This window comes from Nicotiana sylvestris, chromosome 2 (genome assembly GCF_000393655.2).
Source record: "Nicotiana sylvestris chromosome 2, ASM39365v2, whole genome shotgun sequence".
Taxonomy (NCBI): Eukaryota; Viridiplantae; Streptophyta; class Magnoliopsida; order Solanales; family Solanaceae; genus Nicotiana; species Nicotiana sylvestris.
In genome coordinates, this window is record NC_091058.1 from 62886070 (window position 1) to 62902815 (window position 16746).

A 16746-nucleotide genomic window follows, 5' to 3' on the forward strand; every position below is an offset into this window, starting at 1 on the left:
AGGCTTGGGCCATATAAACAAGTGGGCTCCGGTTAGTTCTTTAGTAGTGGACTCCGGTTAATTCTTTAGTTAAGGCCCAGTTAGAATTAGAAGCCCAATGGTACTTAACAATAAATACACGCAAGGGAGCTGAGGACTCAAGCAAAATTACTGGTATTATTCTGTTACAACTTCCTAACTGCCTACTCTTCTCTCTTCTCTTTCTCTCTCAATTCCCTGACCAACTTCTTCTTCTTCTCTCTTACATGCATCAATTGTACAATAGCTATGGTGGAACTATTGTAATTCAATTCCATTGACAGTTGAATAATAAAAGCTTGTGTTCCTTATTGTTGTCTTCTTCATTTTCGTTATTCTTTGAAGTAAATCTTAGTCTATTACAAATTTCATATACTTGTTCCCACTTCATGCACACTAATATATGTGAAATCTTATGCAAAGTATACATGTGCATAATGCATGATTTACAACAGAATTTTATTAGGAGTCGCATTTGTTAGGAGCACTTAATCTCTAATGTAGGATTTTTCGGTGCAAATCCGAATTTTCCAATGCAAGTACTGGACAACGGATTGGAAACCAAAAAAAAAATATGCGGAAAAGAAAAAACAACTATGATGTTCTCCCTGCTTTGTTGCACGCACAAGATTCGAAGGATAAGTATTTTTCATCATTCCAGTGTAGCTCATCTGTCATTTGTTACGACAGTCTTTTTTAGATTATATACTAGAACTTGACGTTTTCATAATTTCCTAGGCCAGACCTCGATCCGATTACACCTAAAAAAGATTTTGTCATTATAATTTTAAACAATTATCATTATAATTTGTTGCTTCATTTACGAACGATATGGCAGAAACGTGATTCATATGTACAAATTTCGTTCACAAATGAGTGTGCTACGTGCCATAGCGAATATCAAAGCAACAGGTACCCTTATCTTCTATCTCTTTTTCCACAGGGTAATATATCTTTTTGAAATTTTTTGTTTTGTGGCTCATACAGCTGAAATTAGTGGTGTAAGGCCTCTTTTTTACTCTCGTAATTTTGTGGACTCAAAATTTTGTGAACCCAAAAGTGTAAGATATGGGTCCACAAATTTGTGCGATGAAAAGAAGCCTCACACAACTAACATCAGCTGTGTGAGACTGAGACACACCATAATACTTTTCTATCCTTTTCACTCCCTTATATAACAGTTGGAAGAGGTAGGTGACTCTATAGTGAACATTTACTCTTATCTTGAAGGATCAAATGATTGTGGAGAATATGGTGGTACTGGTGTTAACGGCGAATGTGCTGTGTCTGTTCCTCACATTACAATTGACTTATACTCTATTTATAGTGAAATAAGAAAATTATACTTGAATTAAGTTTGTAAATAGTGAATATAATAATGCTTAACTTAAAAATCCTAAATCAGAGACGTCTATGAATTTCTTTAGCATTTGGATTATTGCGTATCCAATTTCCCCTCGGGAATGCTTTTAACACCCTTGCTTAATTTGTTCCTTTCTTTAAAACTACAGTGTCCCAACCAGCTCATGACGGTACTCCTATGGATGATTTAACACGACTAGCAGACCACGTCGTGCTCAATTAAATAATGGACACTGACTACGATTTGGATTGTCTCCCCAACTCAATGGAAAGACAATCCCGTTATACACTTCATCAAGACGAAAATCATGCCTTACTAATCTAAGCCACACTGGGACTAAGAGTGGAGTCATTCCCGTTTGAATGAAAAAGGTACAAAGTAGCTCAGTGTCGGCTCCTCAACTATTCCACTGGATACATGTCAACTCCCATTAGCACAAACACCGGGTAACTCATGCCCACCAAGTCTTAGGTAGATAGGAACTACCTTAAATTTTGTTCTTGGTACACCTGAAAGTAAATCAGACTGCTAGTTCCAGTATCAAAAGTCATTTTTTTAACATTAATTAAAATTAATATTTTTTACAAGTCAAAAATCATTGCATTGCAAACTATCTTCTAAAACAAATTGCATTGTTAATAACTCTGAAGTGTTTGATTAAAGGAACCCGTATAGCTAATTAAAATGTTTGTCTCTCTATTTAAAGGAGTTCTAGTCACAAGGCCACTATGTAGACATGGCTGCAGGCGTTGGCAATCTTTTATGGTTCTAGATCTCTTCTACAGTCATATGAAAGAACAATCAACGCTTACCTGTTGCAAAATTAAATAGGCCAATAAACTACATATAATTTTGCATCAAGTACAAGAAATAGGTATATGATAATTCATCATTCATAATCAACACTGCTGGAATGAGGTTGTACATGTCCAAAGGTAAAAGGAAATAATGACTTGGGAAATTTTACATCTACAAAGCTAAAAGAAAGACCAACACAGAAAATGTAATCAAGGCGATTTCACCACTTGAAAAAGAACTTCATGGGGGCGAAAGGAAGCTCAAACCTTAGATTTTAAGGCCAAAGCAGTATGAAAGAAAATCACTAAGCATAAATTCATCAATCGTCAGCTTTCTCACTGGGTGCAGCATCTGCTGAACTGTAAGCAGCATCAGCTGAGGTGGTGTCCATGTCATTAAGACCCAGCTCCTCATTTTGCTCCCACGATCTTACGTAATCTTCAACTGCAGTAACGATGCAACATATATGTTCAAAAATGAGCAAAATTAAACACGCCTAGCAAAATCTATTGTCAATTAAAGGACGTTAGTGTAAAAGAGAGAACAAATATCCACATACTTGGGTGTGTTCTTTATCCTTCCAACAGAAATCAAAGAAACATTACTCCAGTGGAAAACGGATGTGTGGACATTTTGGCAAAAATAATTACACCATTCAATTCTGATTAAGGCGCACCATCTTTTTTCCTTTGTGTGTGTGTGTGTGTGTGGGGGGGGGGGGGGTTGCTTGATTTTTACCGGCCAAAAAACACAAAATCCAGTATAAACTTTACAAATAGGTAGGATTGAATGAAGACGAAAGATGACCTCATGTATTAATTAAGCTAAAAGCATAAAATTTTACCAGCCATACTTGTTTCCCATCGAAATTTCATATTAGCATACTATCAAAACAATTCACACATCTTACATGAACTATTCCGGAGCTGCAAATCTCACTTACATGTTAACTGTTTGTCATCCTTGATATCATCGGTTGCAGGTGCAACAAAAGAATTTGAAAGTGCATCGTCGATGATCAATGTCCACGGTTGTCCCAAGCTCAAAAGCTGTTGAATGTTTGAAATGCAAACAAAAAATATATTAAATAAAAAAAAAATTGTAATGGAGTTATATAGAGGAAAATTGAAAGGGGTCTTGTATTTGAAAATACAAATTGTATCTTCACATTTCAGTCATGGACCAAAAATGGTTAAATCCACCTAAAATAGCTCCTCTGACAAAAGCTAGAGGTAATTGTCGAATATTGGTAAATTATTTTCCGTTAACGTATTTGTAGAACCAGGTGATTCATATCCCATAACCTTGAATAGATATGAAATTCTTAATAGAGAAATCACAGATAAGCTCAAACCATATCTGATATAGCAATTAAGAGGTATCTCTCCACCTGTACCTTGTCTAGTCTTGCTCGGAAGTCCAACCACTTGCTCTTCCTGTCTTCATCAAGACTGTCTCCAAATGTGAATCCATGTACTCTCTCAAGACCTACATTTAAAACAAAAATTTCATTCAAGAGGATGTTTAAATGACAAAAATTTAAGAAAATATAAATACAGATACCACAAAAGAATAGGTCATTAAGATTGAATAGGACGATTCAATAGTCCATGTAAAATAAGATATTGATTAGACACTTGTCATTTGACACAAAAAGTCTTAAGGTTAACGGACGCAAAATAAATGAAATAAGAAATCAGAACCATGCAAAGAGTCTTAAATACAACAACTGTAGATTCACAGAAGTTCAACTGAAGCTCGACCTTGGATGAGTTTGACAAGTATGCCTCATTGAAATATTCCATGTACTGAATATGCATTCACACATATTATTGTCCAAGAAATTGAAACAAGGCATAAGAAAACAAGGAAAAAGAAGATACTCACTTTCGTTAATTTTTGTGATTAAACCCTCAACTGTCGTCACCATTCCACCCAAAGTGCCACTAGCAAGCTCTAACTCAAGCTCAGGAATTTCCACTCCAGCACTATCAGACTGGTATATATAAAACAATTTGGAGTCAGAGTGCAAAGAAGCAGAGTGGAACAGTTAAATGGCTCCAAGCCATTAAAAACTATTTTCCTATTTGTGACATGCGTAATGTCAAGCAGATTCAAGACAATTAAGGCTTAATGGTTAGCATGAAGGTAAGTACGATAAACGTAGAAGAAATGCATCCATAAAGATGTAAATGTCAACTGTCAAGTAGAACTAGTTAAGGACAGCTTCTTCAACACTCCTCCGAATTGCAGCAATTCCACACTTCCTGCTAAATTTTTCTTTTGGTTGTTTTGTGGGGACCACCGGGGGGGGGGGGGGGTTTAGCTGTCCTAAGATGAAGTTTTGTTGACGAACTCAGTTACACTTCTAATTTGTTTTATTTAGCTGAAGAAAACTGAAGTTTCAGACAATGCATATTCTCCCAGCTCCAGAGGGAAGCCAGATTTTAAAAGTCAAGCAAGAGATGAGTGCATTAGTCAAAGTATATTGCAAAAATACATGCCATATTTTTTTTTATCCATTTAGCTTACTGTCTATTCAGGTTAACTGTCCCTTTTCATGAAGGAATAGATTCTGGTCCAGAACAGACCCAAATCTGTTACAAGCTCTATACCAGTTAAAGACTAAACAAAGGCCCTGCGCTCAGCTAGAAAGTTCAGTCAACATTACAAGTTCGAGATGTATCAGACATGAATACAAAATAGTAAACAAGTGAACAGAAATACTAAAGCGGTGCAAACTCCTTCAAAACTTCTTTTATGCATCAGATGAAGATGCCTGCTCTTGAACATGATATTCATGCTGTCCTCTCATTCCATTTCTTATTATCTTCTTTTTTTGATAGGTAATTTCTTATTCTCATGCTGTCCCCTCATTCCATTTCTTATTATCTTTTTATTTTGGAAAGATCCTTTCTTATTCTCTTTATTAAATTATAAACGACTTGGTTGAATTCAATCAGTATTAACGCAGAGACTTCACAACAAAACCACTAATATAAGGAGAGAGGAAATGGACAAAAATCCCCGACTAACACTATTCAAGACAACAGAGGAGCGCCATATAACTAGCGGGCCACTGCAAGAAAACTATTAAGGTATCGGGTACTTTTCTAGTCTTTTTCTTTTTTGGGTGGGCTAATGGTGATGTCCGGGTCAACTTCCACGCACCTCGACTATTCCCCTGGGTACCTGCTATTGCTACATCCCACCAGCACATGCACTAGATAACTCTGCCCACCAAAGTTTAGACAGATGGGAAGAAATCACCTAATATTTTTACCTCTGTTGGGAATTGAACCCCGGTCACCAAAATTTTCACCCACTTCATTGACCACTAGGCCACACTCTTACCTTTGGCGCCAGTGTGCTTTGCTAGTCTTAATTTCGTGAAAAATCAATGTTCTTTGATCTGATGTTGGAATGTGGGAAGTTGATGTCGTTTGTTCTTTAGTTTTTATCTTTGCCAGCCAACACGTAATTTTTTCCGCATTCACTTGTGGCTATCTAAAAACAATTTTTATAATCTTGGGTCATAAGCATGAAATGATACCATTTTCAGATGCTCAGTCGTCTTTGTTATTCAAGCATGCTCTCAAATGCTGTATCAATCAATCCACAAGGAAAAAATTATTAAAAAAGTCCCAACTTCCAGATGAAAAAAATAAAATCTTGGCACTCATGCCAACGGGCTGGATATTTTACATCATTGCACAACTTTGCTTTGACTAATCACAATCTTCAAAGTTTGAGAAGTACATGTTACATGTGAAAGCAGGATGTAAATGTGCTCTCTAAAGTCAAATATAATAGAGCAAATAGAAAAGTTATTAAACATGATTAAGATCCAAAGAATGGCGACAACAGAGAAGCAACCCATCTGCTGAGACATTTCTCCACTTTCAGGCGAAAGTTAAGATAAAAGAAAACAACTTTTTTTGATAAGGTAAACAAAAAAAAAAATTACGATTGAAATATTCCAAATTGAATAGCAAAATGACAGGAAAGAGACATATAGATGGGGTATATCCATCTATAGAGCATAGAAGATTCCGAAATGATAAAACCATTTTTGATTGGACAAATATTGAAAATGAATTACTCAACCTGGGTCTACGAATCTATTGAATTCCTCGAATTCTAGGTGGAATGGGATTGTAAATATTAAATCACCATGGAGATTTTAAAATGAGTAATGTTAACCATTCCATTTTTCATATAAACCTTTCGATAACTTATCGGTAGGGACTGGCAAACTAGAAAAAATTGGGGATATAGAAGAACGACTATAGTTTTTTATGTAAAATATCCCGCTTTTCAGCAGGTCATTTTCTACTTGAAATCGATTTTGAATTTCTTTTTTATAAGGGCTTGGTCCTTTGCCAAAACATATATCTGTGAACAGATAGCATTCTACTACAGAGAAGGCACAGAAGCAGGGTCAGGAACGATGAATCTTATATGGTAAAGAGATCCATTTTGCATGTTCATTATTACGGGTAGTTCCTATAAAGGATCGGATAATGTATACAATACTTGAATTTTAAAAAAAAAACAAAGAATAGGAAAAAGCCAGCTATCGGAATCGAACCGATGACCATCACATTACAAAATGTGATGCTCTAACCTTTGAGCTAAGCAGGCCCACGTAACAAAAATCTTATATGCATAGTAATTGACTAAACTATTGCAATCTTATTTATTAATTATTAAATATCATTTTGAATATTCTGGAATAAGGCCAAGGTCCCAGGTCGTGTCAGTCTCTGAGTTCGAACTGTTGGGTTAAACTATTTTTTGATTTTATCCATTTATTCATTCAATTCACAGTCACAAGGGGCCAGAAGGACTTCTAGTCTAATAGAAGCTAGAATAGTAGGGAAATGAAATATATCTTTAGTCTGACAAAGATATAATTTCAATGATTTGTCATTTACTGATCTCAGCTTTTATGGAACCTCTACAAAGTTAGCAGTATAAGAGCAATTCTAAAAGTAAAACCAAATGTTGCTCCTACAGGAGAATTGCAGAATGAATAAGAGAACACCAAAATAAATAAAAATAAAATAATTCAGAAAACAAATAATAAGCAAGTATTTCTTCAAATATAGGTTGGAGAGTATACCTTAATCACATCACGGCTTAAGTCTTCAATGTTTTCCACATGAAGGGTAATTTTCTTTCCCTTATCAGATATAGGACCACCAGGTTTCAGCTGTGAAGACGAGCATAATCTCATCATTAATAAAAATTCCAAAAGCTATTCCTTTCTAGCACATGACAGTGATTACCTCAGAGTTGCGATAACCACAAGCATCACAAGAGGATGCCATAACTATTACTTCTTGAAAGTATGGAATATCTTTAAGTGGTTAAGTTCAACAAGTACCATAGAAGCAGAATAGCTTGAAGCAGATGACAGTTACAATTCTTACAAAATGCTAAATCAAAAATTAATTAAGGGCAAACTACAGAAAAAGCACCACCATGCACCAACTGGTAGTTTGGTACAAGTTCTATCTTTTAAGATTAAAAAATGAGGGACAATTAATTCTCAGTGTAAAGGAAAGTATGCAACTCCATTGAAAAAAAATAAAAAATCACAATAAAGTTTTCCATGATGAACAAAACATTTATTAAACCTCTTAACTCATTTAATCACTCTAAAGAAGCTGACAGTCTTGGTAGAAAATCCCCTCTAGATTTTTTAACTGTTTTAGGTTGTCCCTCTGTTACGGAGATTTAGTAACAGAGACATCCAGGGGCCTCCAAATAACTGAAAATTATTAGCTAATACATTTAACCATTTAAGCTCTTAGAAGTGTCAATGTTTGCAACCCCAAAGGATCAATTAGAAGCAGATGCCTTGATAGAACAAAATAATTTTATAACAAATATAACAACAATTGCAATTATTAATATTTCCTTTCTAATATGCGGCAAGGGGCTGTGTAGGGTGGAAGGGAGAAATCACGAGGTTATCTATTGTGTTAATGTAGAAAAGGATACTGGTAACAAACATTCTACAGTCACACCTCGCAGCGCATGCTCCACAAGTTGATGGAAACATCATCACCTGTCGAAAAGAGGATGCTATCAGAAAGAAAATTTAAAGGGGACACACATAAATGTAATTAATGCTGCAGGACAATGAACCTCTTCAGGAGCTGAATATCGAAATAGAGCTTCAGCTATTTCTGCACTGTTACCCTGAGCAATAGCCTGACGTCCTGCTCTTGCTCCAACTGATCCATGTGGTTCCTTTAGCAGGTGATGAGGAACATTATTTATACCCTCACTTGATACCTCATCACTTTGTCCTCCAAGCTGTGATGGGTCGGCAAGATACCCTAAAGCTGCCTGTTGCTCAGGAGTTCGCTCATAGAATGTGATTTTCAATGAGGGATCAGGAGATGGAGCTAACCTGCGAGATAGGCAATCACCTGCGCATAAGATTAACAATAATAAAACGGAGCAGAGTGTTCAGTGTAGCAAAGATAAGCCTACTTGTATGTTTTTTAAAACCACATATTAACAAAGGCGCTTTTGAAGTGAAATAAGCCTACTTATACTTTTTACCACCATATTAACAAATGCAGTTTTGAGATGAAATGGACACGAAAAGAGCAGATTGGATAGAGATTAGCAAAGATAAGCCTACTCATTGTGTTTGTTTTTTTTTTGACCAAGTAAGGGTAAGCTTTCACTGAATCAATCATCCAGAGGATGTAATTGATTACTCATTGTTTAAACCACATATTAACAAAGGTGCTTTTGAAGTGAAATGGACCTACTTATAATTTTGCCGCCATATTAACAAACGCAGTTTTGAGATGAAATGGACAAAAATAGAGCCGATTGGATAGAGATTAGCAAAGATAAGCCTACTCATTTTTTAAAACACGTATTAACAAAGGTGCTTTTGAAGTGAACTGAACCTACTTATATTTTTTTATAACTGTCATACTGACAAAAGCTGTTTTGAGATGAAATGGACATGAAAAGAGCACATTGGATACAGAGGATTCATATAGCCAACCAGCATTGAGCCATAGTTCATTAATTGATTGATCAATGAGCAAAGGCAGTTTGCATAAGGCAGCAAAAGACCAGTACATTACAGCTTAAACTCAACTTTTAGATGAAGAAGTTAAGCGTCAAAAGTTACACCTCAAACATACAACAAAATAAATATGGAACAAAAACCTTGATCAGAAAGTAAAAGAGACAGCACTACACCATATTCAATTTAGATGTTTGAGTCGCATTTGTGTTCTCATATTCTTCTAACACTTGATCATTCTTGATCTGTATTGATGGTATATTTTATGCCTATATATTCACATGTGGTAATGCTTTTCCTTTTTGGAAGATTAACAGCTAGTTCCTAATTTACACTCTAAAAGTAATTTGGTTCAGAATTTTCAGGTCACAAAGTCCAACATGGTGCCAGTGTCCATGACTGTAGCATGATATATCATCTTATTATACATCACTATTTTTCCATTATAGGCATGAATCTCTCCAATATATAACTAGATAGGGCAACAGCAGAAGCCATAACTTTTTATCTATCTTTATTATTATAAAAGCATGAATAGAATGTCGGTTTACAAAATAACCTTATAATATTAAGCATAATAACTCATAATAAAAGGACATAAACGGAATTCTAGATATTAGCCTTATAATTCTATTAGTTTTAGGACATAATACTGCACGTTAGAAATCTTACATGATTATCTTTAGGAAACCTATTAGTATAATTACTTTCGGGATGTCTAATTCATATAAAATTGAACAAGTAAATATCTTTAGTCATGTAATCCTATTATTTTTAGGATATACTTCTTAAAAATTTCTATAACTAATTTAATTTGAAAACGTATTATAATGTCCTATTACTAATTTAATTTGAGAATGTATTTTATAGTCCAAATTCATTTAGAAAAAGGAGAGCCTATATTATTATAAAAGCATAAATGCAATATTAATATACCAAAAAAGCCTTAAAATATTAAGCGGAAGAACTCATAGGGAAAGGGCATAACTGTAATAATCTATTTTTTGGACTACAATACCTTCTATTCTAATTTTTAATATTTAAAATTATAAATTAATAAAATTTTATCTATTAAATTCTTATTAAAAATATGTAGTAAGGTTAATAAAATTAACTTCACAAGAATCCTCCGTATTGGCAATACATTACCACTCTAAAATGTCCAATATCAAGAAAAAAAAAATTAATATTAAATGGACTGCATAAAGAGTTGAAATTGTAAAAAAATACCCCCGCATTAATATATTTCTATTTTATATTTAAACTATTTTTCCACTCAAATAATATTTTTTTATCAACTTTTCGTGTAATATTGAAAAATACCCAATTATTAAATAACAACTAAGAAAATATTTAAGAATATATATGTGTAAGAAAGAGAAAAATAGTTAGTAAAAGTTAATACCACTATGATTCTACAACATAACGATCTAATAGTGAAATGTCATATCAATTTTTTACTCTTTGAATATAAATTTTATGGTGGATAAAATCATAATTAAGATTAAATATTGAAAACAAGAGATGACTAATGAACCACCATAAAATAAATTATTTTTTATGTTAAAACCGAATAATTAAATCTTTTAATTAATTATTTAGCAAGAGAGTCCAATCAGTAGTATTTTAAATACATCTTATGAGTAAAATTCTTATTCAAGTTAAAAAAAAAATCTTAGCGTACATAAATTTATTCCATAAAAAGAGCGTTAGAACACAAAGTAAAAAGGATAGTATATTATTAAGAATCAAAATGCTATACAAATGTATGAGGAAGCACAATCAAAGCTAAATCCTAATCAAGGACAAGCTTTCATGACTATACAAATAGTCAACTCTGGTATAACGGGATTATTCTTTGTAGATGCCTCCGGCGGAATCGAAATAATACTTCTATGCCATGCATTACTTGCAAATATCATATTAAGAGACATGATACTATTAGCAATAATAGCAAGTGGTGTACCACCAACAATATTATTATGAGGCCATCCACTTTAGATTTGGTATACCTCTTCAAACAACTTAAATAACAACCACAAATATATCAAAGCAAAGAAATAGTGCTAAATAACGCAAAATTGATAATATAGGATGAAGCACTTATGGCTAAGTGTCAAACGATCGAAATAATTGCCCGGAGTTCTACAAATATATTGGATATTAATGAACCGTTTGTTGAAAAATTAATAGTTTGGGAGGTGATTTCTATCAAGTACTACCAGTAGTTCCAAAATCGACAAAAGCAGAGACTGTAAAAGCTATCTTACCAAATTTATACTTCTGGCCTCAAATGAAAAAGATTCAACTGACAAGAAATATAAAGTAAGAACATATCCAGTATTCAGCGTTTTCTTGCTTCGTGTCGGAGATGAAGAGAGCATCCAATAAAAGATGATTCGGTTCTTCCTGAATACTTGGTTCCCAAATGGCAATGGTAGTGCATTTAACAAGAGAAATATTTCTATCATTAGATTAAAATGCAATTTGTGCAAATCGCAGGATAGAATTAAAAAGATATCTTAGCTAGCAGAAATGAATATTGATCAACTAAATAAAAGGTTGATTGCAAAATTTTATAGTAAAAATAAAATGTTTTAGCTTTTGACTCAGCAGAAAATGACACCAAGAAGAATACTAATACTTTAATACCAAATGGCCTTATACCATACATGTTTGTTGTCAAGTTTATTATTTCTTACACATGTTAGTGTCACCGTATATATAATAGACTAAGTTAAAATTGATCTTCCATTGTATATAGGTTAATTTTGAAGAAAAATATGCTCATCGTGCTACTGAAAAATTTAGATACGCCGAATAGCTTATATAATAGCACACAAGTATATAGAAGTTTTGACAATAATGCCATACATGCAAAAAATATGATACTGGTCAATGTGCTTCTAAGTATATTCTTATCCCTGAATTCAACTTTCGTCTTCCGAAACTAAGGAATAACCTTTTTAATTTGTGTGAAAATAATTTTTAATATGTTTATGTTTTGCAAATATAATAAATAAATCACAAGGACAAACATCCTAAATATTGGACTATATTTACCGCAATATGTTTTCTTGCACGAACAATTGTATATTGCACTTTCAAGAGGGATATCAAGATCGATAACAAGAGTTCTGGTTAAGCAGAGCAACCAAAGCATTAGGAGGAAACATATACAACAAAAAAATTGTCCACAAAGAAGTGTTTGTTAAAATATCATTACATTAAATACTTTTAAACTATAATACATAATTATTTAACTAACATGATAAAATTGATCATTGTGTAAGTTTGATGATGTTCTTTTATTTTAAATTCATGTATTATGCTAATGTAATCATATTTTTCGGCATTTAGATGATTGTTGTATTATTAAACATAAAATTTATCTCATTAATTAAATTTTATCGTTCCTTCATATAAATAAATGTTTAAATCATCACGTGCCATTATTAACGTGCAACGCACGTTCATAGATACTAGTCATATAAAATGAGTTTCTTACGGGTTCTCAATAAAGCTGTTACCAGCAGGATCATCAAGAATGAAAGTAAAGGATGAATCTCCTGAAGCACAAGCTCTCAGTTTTATCAAGAACCGATCTATTGCTTCAGCCATCTGGGGATCCACTTTCTGCAGACACAGTGAGATGGAAATATCAGAAAGCGAAAAATATAAAGAAAAAGACAAGAGTCAAGACCAATGTGTGAGCATCTAAACCAAGAGAAAAATTGCACCTTCCGTTCATCTTGAAGGGCCCCCAAACCGTCAGCAGCTCGAACCAGTATGCCTTCTACCTGTAATACATAACATACAGATATTTATTAGAGCAACAGGCAAGCAATTAAGTATTTCTTCCTTTCAAGGATATGCTGTATTTGCAGCTGGGAAAACAAACACGACTGAATCATATAACCATTTAATCATCAGGATAATTTTTTGAATAGGCAAACTAGTAAAAGGCCATGTACCGTTGACAATGATCCACGCTGAGCCTCGGGGGGGATCTCAAAATCCAGTTCAGGGATCTGCACAGCCATAAATTAGCAAGATAAACAGAGTACCATATAACTGATTATTAAAGAATGGATATATCATATATGTATAAGTGTAACTCCGGGAAAAAAAAGCTTGCTTAGGATCCTATTCAAATTTTACTGATCCTTCCTAAGAAGTACAAGCATCAATCTAAAACATGGAGATTTAATACGCTTACTTACAGTGTACATTTCGAGACCCTAACAAGTTACAAGAGAGTTAAATAAAGTACCTTGATGGTAGCACTTTCAGATTTGACAACCGTTCGGTCGAGCATCTGCAGTTTCAAAATACCAGTAATTCAACACTCACGGAGAGTTAAACTCAATGTTTACCTTAAAACACCCTGGGACACAACATTCTTTATTTCACAAAGATATGCATAAAGCAGTCTGAAATAGATAAAAACCAGAATGGCAGAACGAATCATGCTCTTGAAATTCTGCTAAAAGGTCTATCACAAGGGCCTGAGAGGCTTCATCGAAAGCAAAATCTTGAAGAACCATGCAGTTTCCTAGTGACTGCTGTTTGTCCCTATCAACAATTTCATTAGCGAATTTGAAGACATTGTTAGGATTGATGAAGGGCCTTTTCTTGCTTGTGTGTAGCATTTCCATAAAGAAAATTCTTAATGATTAAGTCCATCTTTAATAAAGAATAAGTCTGTCATCCAGCATATAGTGTCTGCATCAGGTTAATGTTATTAAGGATGACTGAACAATGGCTCGAGAAGAGCACGTCTTACGAGTAGATAGGGGGAAGCCAATGAAGTACTTTCTATCCTCTCATATTTTCCTCTGAAAGAAAGAAAGGTCTCAACTCCAAACTACATTCTCCACACAGAACATTGGTAGATAGAACTAGATTTTCTCCTCCTTAGCAAGAGCCAACTTAGTTCCATTTCACCAACTCTGATGATCTTGAGCTTGAACAAAGAATTGCCAGGTATTTTCTAAATTCCAAACACTTCTCTGTCCGGGTCAAAGCAAATCATCTATTGACTATTCCAGATTCGCTTTGAACAAAAATATTGCAGAACTTTACCCACAATTTTCAAAATTGACATCTCTACCTTTCGTCTCGTGGGATCAAACTGATTTCTATTGCAACTCGTAGAAATAGCATTGACTCTCTACAGCGGATGGCCTAGGTTTACATCACAGCATGAGCAAGGACTAATCATGCTGTATGAGTGCAAAGAACTAGTCTATAGACAATTCTTTTCCCTTTTCAGTAGGAAAGAGCATGTAGAAGAAGCAGAAAAGGGAAATAACCAAGCTACATGCTTGTAAAACACGAATATTATCCAAAAGAACTGTCTAAAACAAACACTGACCCTAAACAATTGGCTTCACTGAGCGAAGCATGTCAAATCACTAACTAAAATTAAAAGAATAACACTGAGACAAAAAAAAAAAAGAAGAAGAATAACAAAAGTATCACAAAAACATCACGAGAGAACAACTGACCCTTATTCCAGAAGCCATTGCAACATAGGCAACTGCTTACCCCTAGTTTATATCAACTTCAATGTTTCAATTCTAGATGGCTCAACGAGTTTCGATCAAGTCTACTAGCTCTCTAGCATTGGCGAGAGTTTTTTCTCACGAATTAAAAAGAGAATCAAGATAAGTATGCAACTGCACACTATATAGCAACAACAAGACATTATACTACTTCAATAACTACCTGAGAACTTCTTGGAGAAAGGATAGTCCACGTTCGATGAGAAATGCAATAGAACTACTGTAGCTATTGCATATAGCAACTTAGTACATTATCTAACAGCATATAGCAACGTCAACAGATATAATACAGTTTCATCTTGAAATCCTAACTCGTGGCAATACCTTTTGATCACCTGATGGAATATGCAAGCCATAGCAACATCCTCGAGGCTGAATTTCACCAGCGAACTCCACTTCATTATTTCTTCAGAAGGGGAATGAAAAGGCAGAAAAACAGGGTAAGGTAGGTAATTGAGCTATAAGTTACTCCAATTTCTAATGTCTTCCGAGATGAAATGCCATACCTTTCACTACAATGTGGGCAGTCAAATGCTGACAATAATATCTGGAAGAATATTATTTTCCCTTTAGAATAACAATCATTGATGAAAAATAGAGAGGATGAAAACAAGATTCACACAAAAGCGAATTTTTTTAATTTTTCAAGAAGTTATAAATCTATACCACATTCTGCAGTTTTTTTAGTTTTTCAAATATCAAACAAAATACTGGTAAAATAGTGTCTGTTAAGGATTAGACCTTGATTATATGAAACAAAATAGATACTAGACAATGACACTATGCCTTACTGATCAGAATTATCTTCTTATTTGTATTATTCAATTCTAGAAAAATATTGACCAATCAAAACTCAGGTTTAGGTTGAAACCTAAACATCTCTTTACTTGCATAAGCACACCTCAGAAAAGAGAGGAAGGAAGCCAAGTACCTTTCTAAAATGTGGAATCAGTGTTAAGAGAAACCTTGTTGTACCCTGTCAAAAGAAACAATAAGACCCTTAGACAAAAAGCAATATCCTGCTGACCTTTCCACATAAAACTAAAAAAGAAAATAGATTTTTTCACTAAAGTAGCTCTAACAAAAATTGGAAAAGAGGAAGGAGAGCTTAATGCACCGCATTTATTACCAAAAAGCTAACTTCATAGAAAAAAATGGGTAAATACTATGTACTAAAAGTAAAGAGACGAACCAACGCGTATGCATTCTTCAATTCAGCATATTTTCATGTTATCAACCTTTTACCATTCTCTTACAGAAAATTCAAGAAGAAGAAAGCTATTGCACTGTTTCTCCTTTCCCAGATAACACCAAAAAAGAAAAGACTTAAAACAAACACAAAATCTCTTCAAAGTGGCAACTTTATAGCAAAGATAGAGCAAATAACAATCCATGTAAAAGTAAATTAACCAACAAAAGTTTCTATATTCTTCAGCTAAAGCAAACTTCTCATTTTTCTAAAGAAGAAAGAAAAAGATTACATTTTTTCCTGAAATTAGATAAAAATAAACAAGAAAAACCTCTTCTCGTACAGAAAATAAAAAAGAAGCAAAAAGGAGAAAGAAGATTTTCATACATTTTCACCACAGCGCATACAGAGGCTTTCAACAACATAAAGAGGAGTATCAATCTCAACATCATCTCCGGCGGCTGTTACTGCTTCCACCACAGACCGAACATCCATTATCTGTTCCTTAGTCCCCGCCATTCTCTAATAAAAATAATCAAATGTATTTTCCAATCAACCTTCTCTTATTGTTACTTGGAAGCAAGCTTTTTAAGGTTCTTGTCAATGGTGGCGGAAGACAGGTTGTAAATATTGGGTTCTGGAAGTTTTGGTTCGAGAAGCTGCGCAAGACTCTAGTAGAAGCTCGAGGGTACGAGATGGGCAAAAGATAGACAGTAACTGTAGAAAACAACTACAAATAAAAGATAGA

The 16746-nt window shown here is 34.0% G+C and overlaps 1 protein-coding gene across 2 annotated transcripts; it reads right to left on the reverse strand.

The window, feature by feature from the left end:
• Window positions 1-1919: 1919 nt before the first annotated feature.
• Window positions 1920-16704, reverse strand: LOC104211967 (uncharacterized). Of its 2 annotated transcripts, XR_707274.2 has the most exons (17): window positions 16386-16646; window positions 15741-15785; window positions 15316-15356; window positions 15134-15215; window positions 13516-13560; window positions 13217-13273; window positions 12983-13042; window positions 12751-12878; window positions 8336-8603; window positions 8189-8255; window positions 7471-7541; window positions 7305-7394; window positions 4067-4175; window positions 3576-3667; window positions 3123-3228; window positions 2446-2623; window positions 1920-2193 (listed from the first exon to the last, which is right to left on the reverse strand). XR_707274.2 is itself a non-coding variant. In XM_009761124.2 (16 exons), exons 1-16 carry the CDS (start codon window positions 16515-16517, stop codon window positions 2499-2501), a joined length of 1518 nt encoding a protein of 505 aa, XP_009759426.1. In that variant the 5' UTR covers window positions 16518-16704; the 3' UTR covers window positions 2232-2498. The 2 variants fall into 2 exon arrangements, 1 of the variants encoding a protein (XP_009759426.1); XM_009761124.2 differs by lacking the exon at window positions 1920-2193 and having other exon boundaries at window positions 2232-2623; window positions 16386-16704.
• Between the last annotated feature and the right edge of the window lie 42 nt (window positions 16705-16746).